The following is a 14,855-nucleotide window of genomic DNA, read 5'->3' as shown; positions in this document are numbered from 1 at the left end:
TGAGATATGACTGCCTGTGGAGGGAGTTGCACATGGCGGGAATGACTAAGCGCCTCGCACCGCCACAGAGCAGCCTCGCATCATGTGACGTCGGTCCAGTCGCCAGTTGCCTGCTGGACACGCATCGCCTCTAGCTTCAAGGTAGTACCTCTAAACAGGAGCTCTTAGAAAGCTCAATAAGCCACCATCATCCGTCGCCTACCGTCATCAACAAAATAAACCCCCCGGATCGTCGATACAACAATTAGAACACCGTCGCAATGAGTCTATACTATGGAGTGGGCGGAATTGGGTCGTTCCTGACCATCGTTGGAGGCTGTACGCGATACCCATCCCCGAGAGGCGTTGCATAGTTGGAGATGATGTACTTTTGCTGACCATGACACCGCCGTATAGATATGCTCTTCACGGGCAGCGGTGAGTCCTTCGATGTCGGCGCGTTCCTCGAGGCCGTTTCGCCTTATACCTGGGCTACACTGGGCATCGCCTTTTGTATTGGTCTCTCTGTTGTTGGCGCTGCATGGTGCGTATACCCTCATCGATCTGATACACGGCTCTAACGTCAATTCATCAGGGGCATCTTCATTACCGGCTCATCGATTCTCGGTGGTGGTGTCAAGGCACCCCGTATTCGAACCAAGAACTTGATCTCCATTATCTTCTGTGAGGTCGTCGCCATCTACGGCGTCATCATGGCCATCGTCTTTTCCCAAAAGGTCGAGAACGTTTCAGGCGCCGATCTCTACGCCGCCGAATCTTACTACACTGGATATGCCCTCTTCTGGTCTGGTATCACTGTCGGCATGTGCAACCTCATCTGCGGTGTCGCTGTTGGTATCAACGGAAGTGGTGCTGCTCTGGCTGATGCTGCCGATCCCTCTCTGTATGTCATCTATCCTGCGTCGCCGCGCACTGGCTTCTTCTCTAACACCTATGCAGCTTCGTCAAGATTCTGGTCATTGAGATCTTCAGCTCAGTACTCGGCCTGTTCGGTCTTATCATTGGCCTCCTGGTTTCCAGCAAGGCCCCTGCCTTTGGCGAGAAGAAATAAACCCATCACCCACAATAGAGATCCATCGAGTCCGGCAGCCTTGCTGTCGGCATCAACACTTGTGTGTTCCAAAAGAGACGGAGCGCGTGTATGCATTGCGCCAATAATACTTGGTCAGGCGTTCGGAAGATTGGCTCGGGAGGACGTGTTTTGGCTGTATCAGTATCAGTACCAGTATCATTTGAAGACGAAGGTGTATATCACGACGTGGGATTTGAATTGTATGTTACTCAAGATTAGGATGTCATCAAGGCCTCTGCATTGTATGATTTGATCGATTGCAAGTTGTTATGACAGCGAATACCTAGTTTGCGCCTTTCCGACCTTTTGTCATCGTTGATGTTTTAAGCAGCTTGGACAGCATTCAATAGTAGGACCTCGACCTTTGAACCCTTCTCCAGCTTACCCTTGCCACTGGGCAGTATAACCAAGGCGTTGGCTGACCTCATATTGCCAACCTTGGAACTTCGTTGACCGCCAGTGCTTGTTGCCGAAAGGAGTCCGTCTTTACCAACCGTCACCACAGCACGGTGATACTCGGGCCTAGGGTCCAGAGGGAAATCGTGCGAGACAACGGCTGGAACTCTTGGCAGGCCTACAGTAGAGGCACCAGACAGCTTGTGGAGTGACGGAAGCACAAACAGGTGGAAGGTAACTAGAGCAGACGCTGGGTTACCAGGTAGTGAAAATATAGCCTTGATAACTCGCTGTCCTGCGTTGTCCTTGACGGGGACCGTAGCAAAAGTGGTAGGCTTTCCAGGCTTCATGGCAACTCGACCAAAGTGGATTGTGCCACCCAGAGAACGCTCGATCGTTGGCTTGAGGAGATCCAACTCACCCATGGACACGCCACCAGTAGTAATGAGCAGGTCTGCGCGACGAAGCCCATCGCGAAGAGTCTCTTCCAGCGTACCAGGCTTGTCGCTGGCAATACCTAGATCCACAACCTCATAACCCCATTCTCTGGCAGCGGACATCAGAGTGATTCGGTTTGTGTCGCGAACTTCGCCCAGCTTCAGGTCTCCCGGACGATTGTACTCGACAATCTCATCGCCTGTTGAAAGAACGGCTACGACTGGACGTCGGTAGACCTTGGCCTCTGAAACTCCTACAGACGCGAGAAGACCGATCTCACCACCGACACCGCTAATGGTCTCGCCCTTGTTAAGGATGACAGTGCCTTGCTTCACATCGCTGCCAACTTCGCGGATGTTTTCACCCTCCTTAACACCTTCCACCTGGATCTCTACTTCCTTCTCCTCCTTTTCGTCATCTGACATTGTTTTGAGTACGGTATCCTCCACCATGACAACGGTAGTGGCACCTGGGGGCAGAGGGGCACCGGTAGTAATTCTAGCCAGCTCTCCTTCCTTCAAAGCACCAATCTCCCCAGGTGCTGCGTGAGATATGGCCGTAACGGGGAAGACTCCCTTTAGCTGGCCATCCTTGGGGGCCACGACAGCATATCCATCGACGATACTGGCGCGGAACGCAGGTACATTCTCTTTGGCTTCTACATCTTCGGCCAAAACAGAGTTCACAATTGACTGATCGACTGAAGCGGTAACAACCTCGGGTCCAGGGGTATGCTGTTCGATCAATGCCAGCGCTTCTTTAACTGGAAGCATGGGATAAGGTGACTCCCGGTATCGACGAGAAGGTCCAAGTGCAGGGTCGTTAGATAAGGTAGTTCCAGGCTTTGTATGTCTGACGAGATTCCCATGACTGTGTCCGTGTCCAGAGCCATGACTATGGCCGTGATGATGGTGGCCGCATCCGTGGCCAGTGGCTGGAGGCTGCTTGTTCTTACTTGAAATACCAGCTTCGGCCTCCAGTTTCTTGACTCCCCCAGAGTGGATGGCTCTCGAATTAGCACCGGCTGCTTGGATACATGCATGAGGTAGTGTCTTGATGATCGCCTGAAGGTTCTCCTTGGCGCCCTTGGGCGAGCCAGGTAAGGTGACAATAATGGTTGAGTTACGCACTCCGGCGGCTGGACGAGACATCATTGCAACTTTTTATTGTCAGTGTAAGCTGGAATAAGAATAGCAATGGCATGGCTTACATGGTGTAACTGTGAGAGAAGCAGCTAGCATGCCATGCACGAGGCCTGGTGCTTGCTTGTGCAGTAGGGGAGTCACTGCCTGAACAAATTGTTACCTTGATTAGTCTCAAGCATCCGAAATAGAACTAACCTCAGGAGTAGAATCGCCAGTTGCAAAACCAGTTCCACCAGTTGTAACAACGAGGTTGATGCTATCCGAGCCATCAGTCCAGGCGGTTATCTGGCGTTGGATTGCAAGTACATCATCAGTGACAATCTTTGTATCATAAACTTCCCATTTCCCTTCTCCCTCATCTTTCAAGACTTGTGTAAGTATAGGGCCTGAAGCATCAGCAGAGGCATCTTTAGCTGCTGTCGTTGAGACAATAAGAAGAGCTGCCTTGAGAGGGCCGGAAGCCATGGTCGTATTGGACAATTGAGTAAGAATAAGTATTATTATCAACTGTTGAAACTTTTCGTTATCCAATGACAGAGTATAAGTTCCAATGGATACCTAGACACAATATTATATGTATGGTGAGATATGACTGGTACTGAATAATGATTGACTTCATCAACTGAGCGGCGGGGAAGTGAGCTCTCAGTTGCTACGGCCCCACTAACCCGGTCATGGTGGAACTCACTCATGCCGAATGTCGTTAACTTTACGAACATGAACCCAAATTCTTCATCCAGTCACAAGCTTTTATTTACTTGATCTCTCAACTACAACCATCACCAGTAACACAACACATTCTACACTAAAAGTCTTTCAAAATGGTGCGCATAAAAGAGAGATATCTTCTTGTCAATATTGTTTATCCGCCAGACCCTGCAACAGCTGCAAAATCAAATTTGCCAGACTCGGTTCTTCATCACCAGCCAACTATCGAAAAGCTGAGTCCTGGCGCTCTAATCAAGGGTATCAGAGCTGAAGTCGCGTCACTATACGGTGACTATGGATCTGGAGCACTGATGAACTGCTCTGGTGAGTGATACACGGCAATCTCAGAGCGCGTTACATTACTGACATTGCTTAAGTAAAATACCTTTCGTTGGCAACGTCAACTTTTATCCTCAAATGTTCAAGAGCTCATTATCAAATGCTCTGGTCCACATTGACCTTTATGGATCATGTTCCTGTGAAAGACGGCAGATCGTGCATGTTTCGTGTTGTGCGCGTCAGTGGAACAATTCGCAAAGCTGAAGATGAGGCTATTCGCCAGGCCAAGAGGCTCATTCTCGCCGCTCAAGAAGAAACTGACCCCAAGTCTTCGTTCAGTTCGTTACGTAACCAGGACGAAATGGTCCTCGACATCAACGACGCGTCAAGCGACGAGGAAATGGACGATGCAGATGGCTGAACGGGTATCATTACTTTCTAACTACTTTGATCCCACTATCTTTGGGCACCGTCATGTCACCAAAATCAGGATCCATGCCACCTGTCGGCGCAGGAGGTGGCTGTGATTGTTCCATCTCCATGGCTTGTTCTTCTTGGATGCGCGCCTGTTCTTCTTCGGCCTCACGCTCCATTTGATCATATTCCACCTTTTGGTCGATCCAACGCTCTTGGATGTCCTGCACCCCCAACATGGACGACTCGTTCCTCATGGCAACTGACCAGACTGTATCATTGGCTCCTTCAGCACTACCAAAGACGTATCCACCAGCACGGTCAATGACACGGAGGATATGCATCATGCTTTTCTTGTTCTCGACAGCCAGGACTTCATAGCGCACCAGACCGTAGCTCTCGATCAGATTCGCAATCGCCTCGTTGAGCTTGCCGAATTTCTCACTCCTCAGAGCGGGCGACTCTGTCTCAAGATGGGGTGTCAAATATGTAAGGTCGTCCACGTCTGTGTAGTAATCGAGGTTGAAAGGGAGTTCGTCGTAGTCGGCAACTTTGTCGATCTTGGAGAGAATATTTATGTGTGGCATATCCATCTGGATCATCGCACGAAGGGAGAGGAGGACGTTCGATACGTATAACGACGGTTGCGTGAGGCAGAAGGAGTCGGAGAGGTGGACGGAAACAAGCTGTCAATGGTCAGTCAGTGCAATCTCGAGCAGCGGAAACGACCAACCCTGAATCCAATCTTCTGGAGCTTGTAGAATATGTTTCGCAAGGAGTTGTGGTGTGTATATAGTTCCACTTGTCCCGGACAGTCGAAAAGAATATAGTCTTCGCTGAATTCTTTCAGTCCTTCTTCCAACCACTCGAAATTGTGTTCCAACTCTTCGAGGGCATACAGGATGCCGCCATTAGGTCCTAATTTATCATCTTTCATAATCTCCTCGAGCTTAATCAAACTGCGAATGTCGAGAGCTGCAGGGTAGTTGGTATGATCGTTGGCAGGATCGAGATTGACGACTGAACAGGCTCGCCCGATGGCGCCTAGGAACTGATGCACTTGACCGGTCAGCTGTACTGTTGTATAGGAAATGTTTGTGTTGGAATACTCACTGCCATCACAGTATGTACTCTTTCCGCAGCCCGGACTACCGAGAACGAGTTGCGCGAAAGGCATCTCGAAAGCTATCGCAAGATGTTGTTAAGCTCAATAGCACATTATCAAGCAGGAGACGAAGTCTGAATAGCGGTAGCTTGACGAGACAACAGATTTTTACCGTCTGTTTGTTACACCAAAAGTTATTACGATATTCTTCTCGTAGTAACTGAGACACTTGACGTAAAATACCGAGGATATGATTTATCCAAGCGCAAGCAACTGTCAAAAGCAATGAAAAGTGATGGTACAAACGGATAGCCCCTCCACCCACTCTAGGCTCATGCATGTCCGGAGCAAATTCAGCGCCTCAGTCACTGAACCCTCAGTGAGGTGGGGTAGAATCGTTCAGCCAATCCTCGGCACCCAAAGCTCCCCTGTAGCTCCGCACTCAATCACAAGCTAAAAGCTTGCGCGCGCAGGAAATGCAGTCACGCTTTCTTTTTTTCCTTTCCCATGTTCTTAAAACCTCTTCACCTCCAAATCTCTCCCTTCCTCCAAACTCCCTCCGCTTCCACGCGGTTCTTTTCTACAGGATGCAACGCTATGATGCGCAGCATCTTCATCATCAGCCATGGCATCTGATCCGTCAAACGCCGCTCAAATGGCCGGCGACGTCGCTGAGACTGTCGCCCATGCCCTCAGCTTCAGCAGCTCCCCTCCCTCCGCGATGAGCACAATGCCTGCCGTCACCGTTCATGAGCCTTACACATGGTTTGGCCTCTTTGGGTGGCTGATTCTATCTATATTGCACATTACATCGACTATCCTTTATTGGGTGATCCGGATTGCGACTATCAATGTCCCTTCCTTCTTATTCCACTTGTTCTCCACAAGCTGGACCGTTACCATGAATGCTACCACGCTGTATGTCACTCGATATACTCTGTTGGCTTTCATTTCTAACAGTCGTGTAGCATGTTCATCATGGCAGCCGTCGTGTCGGCCGTCAGTTGGGTTGTGAGATATCGCATCCTCAACATGTACTCTCGTCTGCCTCCAGAGCCCCAGCGCAAAGAGCCGGAGATCGACCTTTTCCCGGATACTCACGAGGGTGGTTCCAAGTCGGGTTTGGCAAACTATCTGGACGAGTTCTTAAGTGCCATCAAGATCTTTGGCTACCTAGAGCGGCCTGTCTTTCACGAGTTGACTCGAAGCATGCAAACGCGGAAGCTCATTGCTGGGGAGACCATCAACCTCGAAGAAGAAAAGGGTTTCTGTATTGTCGTCGATGGATTGGTTGAGATTTTTGTCAAATCAAACCGAAGCCCACGCGCTGCCGCTGCCTCTCGAGGACACCTTGATCTGGACTCGTCCGATGAAGATGACGACGCTCCTGGTCAGCAGACTTATCAACTCTTGACAGAAGTTCGCAACGGAGCCCCCATGTCGTCACTGTTTTCTATCATGTCTCTTTTTACAGAGGATGTTGGGCTGCGGCCAAACGAAGAGAACGAGGAGCCTCCTTTGCACCCCGCCAAAAGCAGTGGTCTTCGCCATCCGACTTTTGAGAAGCAGAACCTGTCTATGCCTGGCACGCCTCACAATCATCATAAATTTGAGGCAGATGAGAAGAAGCCGGAAGGTCTGGGTGTTTCTGGTATGGAAACTGAACACACTGCCATTCCGCCTATCTCACTGGATGGCTCCACTCCCCCTCCTCGGCCCACTAGGCCGCCTATGCCATCAAGAGCAACATCCGGCTCAGCGCATCCAGACATTATTGCTCGTGCCACGGTTGATACCACGATTGCCATTATTCCTGCGAGTGCTTTCAGGAGGCTTATCAAGATCTACCCAAAGGCTACCGCACACATCGTCCACGTCATTCTCTCCAGATTCCAGAGAGTCACTCTTGCGCAGGCCTTCAACTATCTGGGCTTGACCAGTGAGGTACTGCAGACGGAGAAGAGCATGATTAAGTATACCATGTGTCAGCTCCCCAACATATTACGAGGTGATGCCCTGGAGCGCCTCAAGGAGAAGTTCAAACGGGAACGTGAACGCAGTGAGGAGGAAGATGACACGAAGGGTATTGCACTACACAACTCGGCATCTACTCACCGGCGACGGTCTAGCACCGGACTGCGGAAGGAGGCCATGTTACAGTCAATGACAAAACTGAGAGGGGCTTCAGTTGTCACAAGCACGATCACACCGCCTCGTGAGCGAGCTTCGCCTCATACCCCGAGTCCTGGAGATTTACTGTCTAACACACAGTTGCCTGGTCGTGGGGCTTCACGCGTTTCTCAAGCGGATCAACGAGCTGTCTCGGGCGCTTCGATGAGACGGCAAGGTGCCAATCCCAAGGATGATCGGTTCTTTAACGATCCCTTTGACTCGAGGAGACTGGGTCGTATGACTTTGGATCCACGAGAAACTGTCGACGAAGATAATCTCTTCCGTGCTTCTATCCTGGAGTGCATGTTCAAGTCACTTGGACTGGATACCAATGGAAGCGTGTCCCGCGAGCCAGAATCCATGGAGGGCTCCCCTAAGTTGGTTTCAGTCGATCATCGGCGATCAAGATTTGGAAACCAGAGCAATGCTTTTGGTTTCATGCCTCCCTACGATGGCTCCGTTGATGGCGACACGGAATCGGTGACATCAAACGGGACTGCCCTGCACGCTCCTGTCAGTGCCCATAACCTTGCCAACGACATGAAAGACGAGGTTGAGATTGTGTTTTTCCCCAAGGGCTCGGTTCTTGTAGAGCAGGGAGAGCGAAACCCCGGTCTGTACTATGTCGTCGATGGGTTCCTGGACATTGGCACAAGTAGCGAGGGTGATGCTCACAACATTCTCAAGTCCAGCGGGTTTGGCAAATCGCAGCAAGACCCATCATCGCCCGACCCGTCTGACATGGGATCATTTCCCACTTTGGCGAAGACTGAAACTGCACGAGATCAAGCCGAGGCCGAGACACAACAGTCAGCGTCCAAGAAGTCCCGCCGCAGCATAGCTTTGGTCAAACCAGGCGGACTTGCTGGCTACATTGGCAGCGTCTCTTCATACCGATCCTTTATCGACGTTGTGGCCAAGACTGATGTGTATGTGGGCTTTTTGCCCCGAGCTTCGCTTGAGCGCATCGTGGACCGTTATCCAATCGTCCTTCTCACGATGGCCAAGCGATTGACCAATATCCTGCCACGCCTGATCCTGCACATTGACTTTGCTCTGGAATGGGTTCAAGTCAATGCTGGCCAGGTTCTCTTCCACGAAGCCGATGAAAGCGAAGCCATCTACATCGTTCTCAACGGACGCTTGCGTATGGTCCAAGAACGCAAGGGTGGAAGTGGTGGTGTCACTGCTCTGGCTGAATATGGCCAAGGTGACAGCGTTGGTGAACTTGAGGTGCTCACGGAGACCGCCCGCCCAGGTACTCTGCACGCTATTCGAGACACGGAGCTGGTAAAATTCCCTCGCACGCTGTTCAACAGCTTGGCACAGGAACACCCCAATATCACGATCAAGATCTCAAAGATCATCGCATCCAGAATGAGGGCCATTGTTGATGACACCTCCAAATTCTCCTCCAAGGACGCCAGTACAAGCCCCAAGACATTGATGCGAAAGTCGAACATGAATCTTCGAACAGTGGCCATCCTTCCTGTCACGGCTGGCGTACCTGTTGTTGAGTTTGGAAACCGTCTGATGAACGCCCTCGCTCAAGTTGGTCCAGCCAATGGTGCCACTTCCCTTAACCAGGCTGCTATTCTCAACCATCTCGGCAAGCATGCTTTTAACAAGATGGGAAAGCTCAGGCTTTCTCAATATCTTGCCGACTTGGAAGAAAAATACGGCCTGGTTGTTTATGTTGCAGGTAAGCAGTGACTTTTCTCTTTTCTTTTCTAGCAACTCCCTTTATGATGATAAGATCACACATAGACTCCAGAGGCAAAGCCGATGTTGGTTCTATAACTCTAATTTTTTCCTGACAATGCCACATTACTACATGTTTTTGAACTCTTGCATGGACGCAGTAAGCTAACATCACGGTTCACTAGATACCAACGTCAACTCCCCATGGACGCAGACTTGTATCACGCAAGCAGATAGCATTCTCCTGGTGGGCCTTGCAGAAGGATCACCAGCAATTGGTGAGTACGAGCGCTTCATGCTTGGCACGAAGTCTACAGCTAGAAAGGTTCTGGTCCTGTTGCATGCCGAACGTTACTCCCGGCCTGGCCTCACCCGTGCTTGGCTCCAGAATCGTATGTGGATCAATGGAGGTCATTGTCACATCCAAATGGCCTTTAGGACAAACCAGATGCCAGTGCATGCCCCGAAGAAACTCGGTCAAGCTCTCAAGGAGCGTGTGCAGGTGTTGCAGGCTGAAATACAGAAATACACCTCACGCAAGGTGCATCATACTCCGTACTATTCGCCCGATTCGCCTTTCAAGGGAGATTTCCACCGCCTGGCACGACGGCTGTGTGGCAAATCAATTGGACTTGTACTTGGCGGAGGTGGTGCACGAGGTATCACCCAAATCGGTATCATCCGGGCCATGGAAGAGGCCGGAATCCCTATTGATCTGGTCGGGGGAACCTCAATTGGTGCCTTTGTTGGAGCCCTCTATGCTCGTCACGCGGATGTTGTGCCCATGTTCGGATTCGCTAAAAAGTTTGCTGGACGAATGGCCAGTCTTTGGCGTTTCGCTCTGGATTTGACTTATCCTTCCGCCTCGTACACTACAGGACACGAGTTCAACCGTGGCATTTTCAAAGCACTTGGTGACACACAAATGGAAGACTTCTGGCTTGAGTACTACTGCAACACAACTAACATCAGTAAGAGTCGGGCGGAGTTTCACACCAGTGGTTATGCCTGGAGGTATATCCGAGCCTCCATGTCCCTTGCCGGTTTACTTCCACCTCTGTGCGACGAGGGTAGTATGCTACTTGACGGTGGCTACATTGACAATTTGACCGTGTCGCACATGAAGGGTCTTGGAGTTGACATAATCTTTGCTATCGACGTAGGTGCCTTGGATGATGATACACCGCAAACATATGGTGACTCGCTGTCTGGAGCGTGGGCGTTTGTCAATCGATGGAATCCGTTCTCGCCTCACCCGAACCCTCCAACCCTTGCGGAGATTCAGGGACGACTAGCATATGTGTCGAGCGTTGATGCTCTGGAACGTGCCAAGACTATGGCGGGATGCATCTACATGCGACCGCCGATTGATGACTATGGAACGCTCGACTTCCACAAGTTTGATGAACTGTACCAGCTGGGATACAAATATGGACAAGAGTTTTTCAACAAGATGAAAGAGCAAGGAGTCTTGCCCTTGGTAGAAGAGACGGAGGCCAAGAAAGCGCTGAGACGCACGATGGCACCGCGACGAGCGAGTATCTGACCTGATTTTGTGTTTTCTGTAAATTTGAACTGGTGTGTTTCATGCTAGAGTAGATAGCAGTGTCTGTTCTCTAGAATAGAAGCCCGATCTAGACAATCATCAAATGCTCACCGATATAAGTCACCTGATGGGTCTTGGTACTGCAAAGTTACGTGAAGATGCATGTTGGGTAGGAAGAATTGCTTTGTTTGAGTCTGCCCAGGGCAAAGCGTGAGGGGAGATGACGATATGGGTGACATCATTTAGGGGCATGTCGTTCAATTGGGCCCTGGCACGTAACCCAAGGGCACGTCACCCCCCAACTTGGCATCCCTGTCGATGTCAAGCTTTGAGCCGACGATGGAGCAAATGACATTCACTGTTTGAATGCTTTAGTGGTCCCCGGATATGCAATCTGGCAGCGGCAGCGGGGACAAGGTTCAACGGTTTGAGATCCAAGGCCTTTAGGTTTGGAGGGTTCCTCTGCAAGTTTATTATTAACTACTGAGGTTTCCTCCTTTTCTATCTTTCCTCAGCTCAGTCTGCATACAAAGCAACGCTGGAGAGATATGATACGACATATGTTCAAGGCCTGCCTTTGACTACGTCCTATTACTCATCATATACGACTATCTCGATTTCCCATTCGAGTCTCTTACATCACTACTAAAGACGACTCTCTACACAACCCAACTATTCATCACCCCACAACCACTATCACCATGGGACGACGAGATACATACTCTGAACCTCCTCGAGGTCGCCGACAATCTCGTCGACAACATCCAGAGGCTCGTCGCGAACACAAACAATTCCAAAAAGAAAGAGGCTTTGACTGGACACCAGGCCTTGTCCTCGCACTCATCGGCGCTGTCACTTTTTTCAGCAAAGACTTCGACCGGTACAAGCACAAGCACGAATGGCGTGATGAGGATAGCCAGGACAACAGAAGCAGAGACGATGGCAGAGGGAGGAGGAGGTATCGATCAAGCAGTCGGCGTCCAGACTACTACGAAGATGATGACGATTATTATTATGATCGACGGGACAGAGGGTATAGTCGGTGAAGATAGTATGGCAGCATGATGATTATAACGAAATACATGAATATGATAAACATGGGGACATGAGGAAAACAAACACAAGGAGAATAAACACAAGGAGCATATGACCTGGTTGCGTTTTAGATTCGCATTACAACAGCATCAATTTACAGACACATATCCCAATTTTTGACATATTGCTTGTTCTTGGATATCTAAGTCGTCTTCTAATTCAATTCTCACTGCCTCTTTATGCCTTCTTTGCGATCTCAGCCTCGGCTGTCTCAACCAAAATGTCAAACATGCGCTGAACATGCTCTTCCTCTACCTTGGCCACACCAGTACAAACCCGAATAGCAAACTTGTCATTCACAACAGTAGCTGTAAGGTAGAACTCGCCTGCCGCGTTGATAGCCTCATACACCGCCTCAGTGCGGTCATTCATCTCACGTTCATCTGCGCCGTTGACCCTCACCGTGATGAGACCAAACCGCGCAGGTGTGAATATGGTAAAAATGTCTCTGCGAGAGGCAAGCTTGGTCTCCAGACTATCGCCAAGCTCGACGCCGTGGCGAATGTGCTTCTGAAGACCGCTAATACCAAAGCTTCGCATGACAAACCATAGCTTGAGAGAGCGGAAGCGTCGACCAAGAGGGATTTGCCAGTCGCGGTAATCAGTAACGAGCTCGTCATCGCTGAATTGGTTGCGCAGATAGGGTGGCTTGATGCTGAGAGCTTGGATGAGCCAAGCACGACGACGCACCCAGACGGCAGAGCAGTCAAAGGTGGTGAGAAGCCACTTGTGGGGGTTGAAGCTGAACGAGTGGAACGACGAGAAAGCCTTTGGTAGATGGTGGTTCTCCTCGAGAACGAGTGCAGAGCCTGCGTAGGCAGCGTCGACGTGCACCCAGATTTCCTGGGGCGTGTCAAAGGTTGGCTTGAGAGCTTGAACGATACCCTCAAAGTCATCGACGGCGCATACATCAGTGGTGCCAAGCGTGGCAGTCAGGAAAAAGGGCTCGAGGCCACGAGAACGCAGGTTTTCGATGGTAGCAGCCAGAGCCTTGCCCTTGAGCGCAAAGCCATCGGCCTCGGTGATGGGGACAGTGGCGAAGCGGATGCCAAGAACCTGAGCGGCTTTCTTGGTGCTCGAGTGTGTGCCTGAACTGCCGAGAGCGACAAGCTTGCTGCGGTGGTTCCAGAGGGCATCTTCCTTCTCTTCGCTATCATCAGGGAGGTGAGCAGTGACAGCAGCGAGGTACTTTTCCCTCGCAGCACACATGTTAGTGAGGATAGCCTCACTGGCACTGCCATGGATGACACCTCCGCCATGAGTAGAGCCGCCACTGAGATAGCACTCTGGAAGACCCAATGCCTGCGCAAGCCAGTCCATGACAATGGTCTCAAGCTCGGTGACTGCAGGACTGCAGATCCAGTTGAAGTGAGCGCCGTTGAAGGCGTTGGAGTACATCTCAGCCAGAGCGGAAGGGTAGCTGGTGGAGCAAGGGAAGAAGGCCATGAAACGAGGGCTTGACCAATGGGTTATGCCGGGGAAGATCTTGGACTGGATGTCATGATGGATGGCGGACCAAGGCTCTGGGTCTTTGGGAGGAGCGGAGGGGAGAAGGGGACGAAGATAGCCTGGTTTGACGTTTGAGACGACGCGGTGATCGGCGACGTTTTCATGATAATCGGTTACTGGATGGAATTGATTAGTATGAAGTCTGATGTGAACGAGGGTATAACTCACTCTCGTCAATGGCAGCCTTGGCAGCTTCGCGGAATTCCTGAGCTTCCATGGTGAGGTATGAGACGATATGGGTTATAATGTATGAGAGAGAGGGGTATATATATATCCAAGTGGGAGAGTGAATGAGGGTTATTGAGATTGTGAATGAGATTTAAAAAAGCGAACTTTAGTCGTCTTTATATCAAGTCCATGAATATGAAACCAATAATATAAATTAATATCAGAGGTCTAACTCAAGTAAAGAATAATAGCTAGTCTCGATTCCCATTGTGAGATCTGGAGTTTAGCCTCCCCTCCCCCACTCACTATACAACCGAGGGCCATCTTTGCTCTACTGAGTTTAGTCTGAGCTGTCCCCAAGTATTATTCGACCTTATTTCCGAGGGCATATGCTAAAGTCTTGGCCCGTGTTTAATATTGTTATACCCTTGAAAGAATTGATCTTGTTTGCTTGAGGTAGGTGCTTGTAGAGTTTAAACTAACGAGCGTTTAGTGGTCGAGGTACCTGTATTACAGTGGGAAAAGGCTGGTAGGTTTTACTGGGCAAACATGGCTTCGGCTAAAGTTGGTATTGTTCTATGCATGAGGCTGACTATAGTACCTAGATACAGCAAACAGATATTACTCTTGATGGTAATTATCTAATAATGATTTCAATGGCAAGCTGGTTTACCTGTATTACAAGTTCTAGGACTTGGTTATATTTTATCGAGTGATTTATCTCATCTTTATTGACCCAAGATATACTGTTTACCTGTCAGTCATTATTCCAGTTCAGAACCCAGCTCAACGGTATCAAAAACTTTACGACGCCACCAATCCAAAGAACAATACCAAGCCCATAACGCTGGGACCAGCCTTAATGTGAACCTCCTGTCGATCATTGTCCGTCTAGTCTCATAGATAATGCTCAGCCAAGACTCGATACAGTAGCAAACCACATACGTTTCAGATCACGTTTCTCGATTCTTTTTGTCTTTTTGGATACGAAGTTGTGCCATGTTGCATTGTTTCGTCGCGACACCGCTTTTGAGGCTGAGGTTTGGTTCGTGTCTAGTATTACACCGTTAAAAGAACAATAGCTCCCCTCAACCCCTCCTCGGCTCG

At 49.9% G+C, this 14,855-nt stretch overlaps 6 protein-coding genes across 6 annotated transcripts; 3 read left to right on the top strand and 3 right to left on the bottom strand.

Annotated features, from left to right (window-relative positions):
- Positions 1 to 143: 143 nt before the first annotated feature.
- FGSG_05300 (vacuolar ATP synthase subunit c'') lies at positions 144 to 1,434 on the top strand. The gene is made up of 4 exons (XM_011325510.1): positions 144 to 318; positions 397 to 523; positions 575 to 883; positions 940 to 1,434. The coding sequence occupies exons 1-4, from the start codon at positions 261 to 263 to the stop codon at positions 1,049 to 1,051; spliced, it is 606 nt and encodes a 201-aa protein (XP_011323812.1). The 5' UTR covers positions 144 to 260; the 3' UTR covers positions 1,052 to 1,434.
- Positions 1,396 to 3,516, bottom strand: FGSG_05299 (uncharacterized protein; the record flags this gene model as incomplete). The annotated part of the gene is made up of 3 exons (XM_011325509.1): positions 1,396 to 3,065; positions 3,117 to 3,195; positions 3,247 to 3,516. The coding sequence occupies 3 exons, from the start codon at positions 3,514 to 3,516 to the stop codon at positions 1,396 to 1,398; spliced, it is 2,019 nt and encodes a 672-aa protein (XP_011323811.1).
- A 953-nt stretch (positions 3,517 to 4,469) lies between these two features.
- FGSG_05298 (uncharacterized protein) lies at positions 4,470 to 5,629 on the bottom strand (the record flags this gene model as incomplete). Its single annotated transcript, XM_011325508.1, has 3 exons — positions 4,470 to 5,138; positions 5,186 to 5,529; positions 5,566 to 5,629. 3 exons carry the CDS (start codon positions 5,627 to 5,629, stop codon positions 4,470 to 4,472), a joined length of 1,077 nt encoding a protein of 358 aa, XP_011323810.1.
- Positions 5,630 to 6,182: 553 nt separating this feature from the next.
- FGSG_05297 (uncharacterized protein) lies at positions 6,183 to 10,976 on the top strand (the record flags this gene model as incomplete). Its single annotated transcript, XM_011325507.1, has 3 exons — positions 6,183 to 6,475; positions 6,526 to 9,431; positions 9,616 to 10,976. The coding sequence occupies 3 exons, from the start codon at positions 6,183 to 6,185 to the stop codon at positions 10,974 to 10,976; spliced, it is 4,560 nt and encodes a 1,519-aa protein (XP_011323809.1).
- Positions 10,977 to 11,677: 701 nt separating this feature from the next.
- FGSG_05296 (uncharacterized protein) lies at positions 11,678 to 12,022 on the top strand (the record flags this gene model as incomplete). The annotated part of the gene is made up of 1 exon (XM_011325506.1): positions 11,678 to 12,022. One exon carries the CDS (start codon positions 11,678 to 11,680, stop codon positions 12,020 to 12,022), a length of 345 nt encoding a protein of 114 aa, XP_011323808.1.
- Positions 12,023 to 12,248: 226 nt separating this feature from the next.
- On the bottom strand, positions 12,249 to 13,797 carry FGSG_05295 (uncharacterized protein; the record flags this gene model as incomplete). Its single annotated transcript, XM_011325505.1, has 2 exons — positions 12,249 to 13,696; positions 13,749 to 13,797. 2 exons carry the CDS (start codon positions 13,795 to 13,797, stop codon positions 12,249 to 12,251), a joined length of 1,497 nt encoding a protein of 498 aa, XP_011323807.1.
- Between the last annotated feature and the right edge of the window lie 1,058 nt (positions 13,798 to 14,855).

The sequence above is a fragment of the Fusarium graminearum genome, chromosome 3 (genome assembly GCF_000240135.3).
Source record: "Fusarium graminearum PH-1 chromosome 3, whole genome shotgun sequence".
Lineage (NCBI taxonomy): Eukaryota > Fungi > Ascomycota > Sordariomycetes > Hypocreales > Nectriaceae > Fusarium > Fusarium graminearum.
The sequence above is the reverse complement of the archived record's forward strand: the minus strand, read 5'-3'. Positions and strand labels throughout refer to the sequence as shown.

Excerpts from the sequence above, each read along its gene's own strand:
- FGSG_05300 (XM_011325510.1), top strand. The coding sequence starts at position 261 with ATGAGTCTATACTATGGAGTGGGCGGAATTGGGTCGTTCCTGACCATC. Across the intron at positions 319-396 it reads CCTGACCATCGTTGGAGGCT|ATATGCTCTTCACGGGCAGC; the intron begins GTACGCGATACC and ends ACCGCCGTATAG. Across the intron at positions 884-939 it reads GATGCTGCCGATCCCTCTCT|CTTCGTCAAGATTCTGGTCA; the intron begins GTATGTCATCTA and ends ACACCTATGCAG.